The 7842-nt window shown below is 39.4% G+C and overlaps 1 gene segment (V, D, J or C); it reads left to right on the forward strand.

Annotated features, from left to right (window-relative positions):
* The first annotated feature begins 2411 nt into the window (after positions 1–2411).
* On the forward strand, positions 2412–3160 carry LOC116590166. The segment is given in 2 exon segments: positions 2412–2539; positions 2730–3160. Coding segments are annotated over 2 exon segments (483 nt in total).
* Positions 3161–7842: the final 4682 nt, after the last annotated feature.

The following is a 7842-nucleotide window of genomic DNA, read 5'->3' on the forward strand; positions in this document are numbered from 1 at the left end:
ATTGAGTTTATAAAGCAAGTTACAGAAAGGTATGCACAGTATGTATCATTTTGTATTAAAACACTGTAAATAAAACTACACTATATATTTTCTGTGGATTCATATGTTTGTTGTATGTGTATGATCTACAGCAAAACACCTGGAGGCATCAACTCCAAATTGAATAATGGAAAGGTAAAAATTGAGAGTGGAAGGCAAAGGGGCTTTTTGGCTTTATGTAATATTTTATTCCTTTAAATACATTCAAGAATTCCTGTTAATGTTATTATTAATAACAAGTAATAAGCTATCATAAAAGTTTATGTTGTCCTCTATTCTTCTCATCAAAAAAGAGGAAAAGAGAGAATGATCACCTTTTTCATAAAATTTTGTCCAACCACCCCACACATAAAATATTTCTCCCTCCCCTAGATCATAAAGCTTTTAATTCATACTCTTCTTATGGTCCTACTTTTTGACTCTACTATAGTTATGTATATTTTTGTCTTCCCCACTAGACTGTAAACTACTGTCTCAACCCTTTTACATATTCTTAACACTTGGTGAATTACCTCATTTATGGTAAAACTTCAGCAAATGTTTATGGATTTATTTTGAACTATGTAAAAGAAATCAAATAGCACAAGATGAGAATTGCCAAATTATTTTATGATATTGATTTCCATTAAATTCCATTTTAAAAGTAGGATTTGGTTCAATTTTACTCCCCATCCAGTATAAACAGTTACTTTATTTTCTGATCATATGTCTCATCAAGAAGCATGGAATGATTACACGGGGGGGCTGGACTTCTGTGCTGAGTCACTTGGTTTCAATGGTCTTCGTTTATGTTTTAGTCCACTAGGGAGCACTCTAGGCTTTACAAGAAATGAAGATCCACCCCCACCCACCCCACTCCAGGCCCTTTGTAAGAGAGAGTTGAACAGTTAGGAGAGAACAGAAAATATGTGAGCCAATCAAATTATAGATAGCAAAAGTGGGGGGGAGGGGCAACCCTGTTTGTGTGAAGTTCATCTTGGGTTTTCAGTTCTGTCATTCCATATTAACTTCAAAAAGTTGGAATCTATATCTCTATACATCCACTGTGAGGATGATTCTCTGAGGAGAGGTATGGGAATAGGAATATTTCTGGGCACTTGAGTGTAAGTTCAACAGAAAGTGTCCCATTGTCTATTTTCAATTTTTTAATTGTTATAAATAAAATACCCCAAACCCACTGATAATTGAGAAATTATCTCAATACCCCTGCTATTCTACGGTTTCATATATCTTGGTTGAGAATGGAAGGAACAAGAATGAAGAGAACTAGGGGCGCCTGGGTGGCTCAGTGGGTTAAGCCGCTGCCTTCGGCTCAGGTCATGATCTCAGGGTCCTGGGATCGAATCCCGCATCGGGCTCTCTGCTCAGCAGGGAGCCTGCTTCCCTCTCTCACTCTCTGCCTGCCTCTCTGCCTACTTGTGATCTCTGTCTGTCAAATAAATAAATAAAATCTTAAAAAAAAAAAAAAGAATGAAGAGAACTATAAAGGAAAAAAAAAAAAGGAACAAAAAGAGAAGGAAAGGGAGAGGACAGTGTTGACTGTGACCAGCAACTGTGGCCTGGTCAGACAGCTGTGTGGGTTAGCAGGGTGTCCACCAGTTGCACACGAGATGTGGAGATGTGGAAATTAAATCAGAGACAGCATTATGCAGACATCCTATTTTTCACCAACCAACTTCTGGTTGGAATCATTTTCTATGCAGATGGTGACTGTCTTGGTTTCTAGAACTCTCTTGATTTCAAGAAGCTGTATTTACTTCTACAATATACAATGCATGCTATCAGATAGTTTTCCTTTATCATTGTTTTTATTTTTTTATTTTAAATATTTTATTTATTTATGAGAGAGAGAGAGAATGAACAAGAGGAGAGGTAGAGGGAGAGCCAAATTCCCTGCTGAGCAGGGAGCTCACCCTGCCCCCTCCCAGGACCCCAGGATAATGACCTGAGCCAAAGGCAGATGCTCCACCTGCTGAAACACCCAGGTGCCCCATCAGTATTTTTATATAATTGAATTCTCACATTGTCTATCAAACTATGTAATTTGGGGAATGGAATCACTCTTTGCTATGATGCTTCAAGGTTCTGTGTAACTCCCTTTCCTCAGTGACTCTAGAAAATATTATTCACTTTTCCTCACATACTCACACACACATTTCTTACATAAAGTGTTTTAAGGAAAAAAATAAAACCTTATATCTTCCTAAATTGGAAATATTACTCTTACCTCCCTGCACTGCAGGCAAGCACCATTTTGGAGAGTTTACTCTGTACTGTCCAGGGCCGCTGTGGGTGGAGTCTGGAGTTCTGTGAATGACAGGGCTGAGGTGTGATTGTTGCTCAGTGGTTCTGTTGGAAGGGATTGAGGGTAAGACCCAATTTCTCTGATTCAAGACTCTATACTCTGCTTGTAGGGGCATCAGAAACTCAGCAACTACACAAGGAATCATGAGGAGACACGGGGGAGCTCTGCTGGGACTCCTGTGGCTCCAGGTTTGCTGTGAGTGGGGGCGTTCCAGATGGGGCTGGGGAGTGGTCCACAGCCAGAAGTGGTGGGGGAGCTGACACCGAGCTCCCAGAGAGTCCTACATCCTCAGCGGTGTTTCCTGGGATTTTTTTTGCAGGTTTGAAAACTGGGTCGGTGACTCTCCAGTGATATTATTTGTGTTTGTTTTCTTCTTTCCACGCAGTGGTGAGAGGGGTGACGGTGGAGCAGAGCCCTTCAGCCCTGAGCTTCCAGGAGGGAGCCGACTCTACTCTGAAGTGCAATTTTTCCCAAACTGAGCGCAGTGTGCAGTGGTTCCGACAGCACCCCGGGGGCGGTAGTCTCACCAGGCTGTTTTATGTATTTTCCGGGATGCAGCAGAGTGGGAGGTTAAACTGCACAGTGAATATTAAGGAACGGTCCAGCACCCTCCACATTGGGGCCTCCCGACTGGAAGACTCAGCCACCTACCTGTGTGCGGCACAGGCACCGTGCTCCCCCGTGATCTGTAGCCTGCACCCAAACTGCAGCTGTGCCTGCAGCCCCACCAGGAAGCCTTGCACCGCGGTCTCACACAGCATGCTTGGACCATCTGGGGCTCTTCTGGGCTCCAAAGCGGGTGACACTAAACTTTGACAATAAAGTACTACAAAATAAAAGTGTGTATGTTGACATTGCATAAAGCACATTGGAGGGATATTAGCTATTTTTTTTTTCAAATTTTTATCTATTTATTTGACAGACAAAGATCACAAGTAGACAGAGAGGCAGGCAGAGAGAGGAAGGGAAGCGGACTCCCTGCCGAGCAGAGAGCCGGATGCGGGATCATGACTCTAGCGGAAGGCAAAGGCTTTAACTCACTGAACCACCCAGGTGCCCCTGGAGGGATATTAGTTCTTAAAATGTTTAGAAACTCTAGTTTTAAAAAATTACTGCAATGTTGGAAAGCATGTATCGGTAGGCTTAGAGTTAGAAATTTAAGGTAAAGGTAATAGCTTTGGTGGAAAAGAATACCATTTTTAACACAGAGGGTAATCTGAAATTAATTTGTCTCGTCACTTAAGGCATAATAAGATGCATAAACAAGCATTCTGAATTATATACAAGTCATGAAGCTGCTTTTTAGTTTCCTATACACCCTCCAAGTTATAGAAAATGTCAGAGAAAACAATAAAGTGTTGCTGTATAAATTTACATTTGAATTTTTTTAAGATTTTATTTTTTTATTTGACACACGCAGAGAGAGATCACAAGTAGGCAGAGGGCAGGCAAAGAGAGATGCTGAAGCAGGCTCCCCACTGAGCAGAGAGCCTGATGGGGGGCTCGATTCCAGGATGCCAGTCCTACGATCCGAGTGGAAGGCAGAGGCTTAAACCTCTGAACCACCCAGATACCCCTAAATTTACATTTAATATTAAATTCAGATTTACATGAAACTTATTGGTATGATATTAAATAATTTAGAACAATTATTCCACTAGAGACATCAGCTCTAGATTTACTTTATTTATATTTCAACTAATTTATCAGATACTTCTTCTAATTTTATCATAGCATATAAAATATCCTTTAAAATCTGCAATATCGGTTGCACCAACAGAAATACCCTTCTCAAAATTAAAAGTGATCAAAAATTCTGTTTGCAGCATTGTATTTACCTACAGCAACTGACATTGCTTTCAATTATATTGATTGAAATGAAGTTATTAAAAGTATTAATTTTGGTAGCCACATAATTTTCCTACAAAATTAATTTGTAGGAAAGCTAGCCAGAAAAATTTTATTAAGATATTATGCTACCAAAGTACTAGTTATTGTATTATACAAAATTTTTAAATGTTTTTTTTTCAATTTGTAAATTTATTTATTTTTAAGATTTATTTATTTATTTTATTTGATAGACAGAGATCATAAGTAGGCAGAGATGCAGGCAGAGAGAGAGGGGTTGGGGAAGCAGGCTCCCTGCTGAACAGAGAGCCCGATGGGGGGCTTGATCCCAGCACCCTGAGATCATGACCTGAGCTGAAGGCAGAGGCTTTAACCCACTGAGTCACCCAGGGGCCCTGCAATTTGTAAATTTATATCTTTACTTATGTACCATGGAAGTTCTATTGTGTTTTATAAGTAAAAGGATTTTTACTTTTTTTTTTTTAATTTTTATAGCTTCTATTTATTTATTTGAGAAACAGAGGGAGAGAGAAGGAGCAGAGGCAGAGGGAGAAGCCGACTCCCCGCTGGCCAGGGAGCCTGACATGAGACTTGATCCCAGCACTCCGGGATCATGACCTGAGCCCAAGGCAGACGCTTAACTGACTGAGCCACCCAGGTGCTCCAATAAAATAAACACTTTTAAGACACCTTTATATTTTATTACAGAATGTATATTTTTTTCTGCTTTTTTAACATGGGGCCCCAGATTTTCCTTTGTCATTGTGGACCACAAATTATATAGCCATCTCTGTCTGAGAATTTTGAACACCTGACTTAAACTTGAATGAGGGAGCTAGAAGCTGGAAAACAATCAGGTCCTTTGAGAAAGTATTTTTTGTTTTACATATGTATGAGTAAGCTTAACTACCATGGAGCCAACCGTATGTCACTGCCTATGGTGAATATTATACTCAGTGAGTAAAGTTCCATTTTATTCCATTTTCCTGTAGATTTAGATCCTCCTTGATCCAACTTTGGTCTCAGAGAAGAAAAGAAAACCCGGAGAGAATCTTACCCTGAAGACTCTCTCTCTGCTTCTGAAGAAGCCCTGGGGTTGGTTAGAGTCAACCTCAGACCCACTAGGTCACATGTGGCTATGAAAATGAGAGTATCACTAATATATTGTTATAAAAATGTAACCACTGCAATTGAGAGGCTAAGGGAGAACATTGTCCTCATGGTGGCCATCCATGAAGGTATTAGAAAAAAACCTTTAGAGGTCAACAATTTTTGACGATGAGCCAGGCAATATTCAATGAAATAATCATGGACTGTATGGTGACTAACATAACACAATTTTTAAAAAAAAGATTCTGTCTCTTCTCCCCTGCTCCTGCCCTTCCTCATTATAAATAAATAAATAAATAAATAAATAAATATCATGAAGGAATCATGATTCACTCTCTTAAGCAAAGAAAATGGAAAACCTTCCCTTTCTCCCAATCTACCACCCTTATTTGCCTGCTATGGAGAAAAACTCTAAAAGGGACACAGAAGCCAAAGATTACATATTTCCAATGCCTCTGATCTCAGACTCTGCTTCTTTAAGCTGGTTTCACCAGTGACCTTGCAATTTCCATAGAATTGACAACACCAACAGACAAAATGTGGATTCTTCCCTCAATTAAGATGACAGTATAAAAATTTCAGTGATAGAGAGTGGGATGGAGCGGGGGATTGCTTTCCAGTCACCTGCTGCCTGCACTCAAACCTGGGACTGGGGCAGTCCCTGTCCTCTGACACAGACTTGCAAGGATAGCTTTTGTGCTGTTTATCCACAAGTGGAAGCTAACATATTAGACATTAAAGCTTATAAGAGGAAGAGTAAGTTCATGATGACCTGGACAGAGTTAGAGCATTTTGTTAGATGACTGTTGCTTAATGGATTCTTGAAGGCAGTTAGTACTGTTTTATTTTGAAATCTGGGTTTTAAAGATGACTTTACATTTGGTATTCAGACTCCTTTTCTATAAATAACTCCTTAGTAACAGTCTAACAGTCCTTATTATGGATGGACTCAAACACTGTGTTTCAAAAGTAGCATTTATGATGTTTATGATTCTGAAGGATAATTGGACATTTAGAAATATGGAAAGTACAAATATGAAAATGAAAATTTTGTGATCACATAATATTCCCATTACCTTTTAGTCTCTAAAAATCCTTATTATAATTATTATTGTGATTTTTTCACTTTATATATTTTGATTTGAGCTTGCCTCTTTCATCAGTTTTTTTTCTCAAAGATCTGCTTTATTTTATTTTTTAAGTTGGTCACTTAACATGTGTTTTAAAATAGCTCTGTGAGAGGGGTGCCTGGGTGGCTCAGTGGGTTAAGCTGCTGCCTTCGGCTCAGGTCGTGATCTCAGGGTCCTGGGATCGAGTCCCCCATCAGGCTCTCTGCTCAGCAGGGAGCCTGCTTCCCTCTCTCTCTATCTGCCTGCCTCTCCATCTACTTGTGATTTCTCTCTGTCAAATAAATAAATAAAATCTTTAAAAAAAAAAAAAAGGAAAAAAAATAGCTCTGTGAGATATTTTACTTAATTACATTTTCATATTAATTTTGTTCCTCTGTATTTCGGGCAAAATCTGAGAGCCATTTCTATGTGCTTTGATTACTTTCTTGTTCAGAAATTTTGTTACAGGTTTTCCTTTAGCGCCCAGGGATGGTAAGTAATATTTGTGTGTTTGAGGGAAATCAAGCAGGGAGTGGTTTGACAATGTGAACTTCAGATAAAACTCAGAAATTTATTCTCATTTACAAAATTCCATATATGTTCACAATAACACTTTCATAGAATTTAGGAGACAAAATTTTGTATTTCATTCACTGCTATATTACAGTAGGTAGAACAAACTTTTTCACATAGTTCATTATCAGTAGATGTTACTGAAAGAAGGAAAGAAGAATTCTGCTACCCATAATTTAATTTAAGCTTTATGATTGGATTGAATTTGTAAATTTATTTGTGACACATAAAGGTTCTTGAAGTATATGTCTGATTATTTGATCATTTTATGACATACTGTTTCTTTCCATTTATATATGTCTTTTTTTAAAAAAAAAGATTTTATTTATTTATTTGACAGAGAGATCACAAATAGGCCAAAAGGCAGGGGGAAGCAGGCTCCCCGCTGAGCAGAGAGCCTGATATGGGGCTTGATCCCAAGACCCTGAGATCATGAACTGAGCTGAAGGCAGAGTCTTAACCCACTGAGCCACCCAGGAGCCCCTATATGTCTCTTTCTTTTTAAAACTTTTTTTTAAAATTTTATTTATTTATCAGAGAGAGAGGTGGGGGAGAGAGCGAGCACAGGCAGACAGAATGGCAGGCAGAGGCAGAGGGAGAAGCAGGCTCCCCGCTGAGCTAGGAGCCCAATGTGGGACTCGATCCCAGGACCCTAGGATCATGACCTGAGCCAAAGGCAGAGGCCTTAACCCACTGAGCCATCCAGCCACCCCTATCTATATGAATTTTATTTTTAAAAGATTTTATTTATTTATTTGACAGACAGAGCTCACAAGTAGGCAGAGAGGCAGGCAGAGAGAGAGGAAAGGAAGCAGGCTCCCCACTGAGCAGAGAGCCTGATGCGGAGCTCCATCCCAG

This window comes from Mustela erminea, chromosome 5 (genome assembly GCF_009829155.1).
Source record: "Mustela erminea isolate mMusErm1 chromosome 5, mMusErm1.Pri, whole genome shotgun sequence".
NCBI classification, from domain to species: Eukaryota; Metazoa; Chordata; class Mammalia; order Carnivora; family Mustelidae; genus Mustela; species Mustela erminea.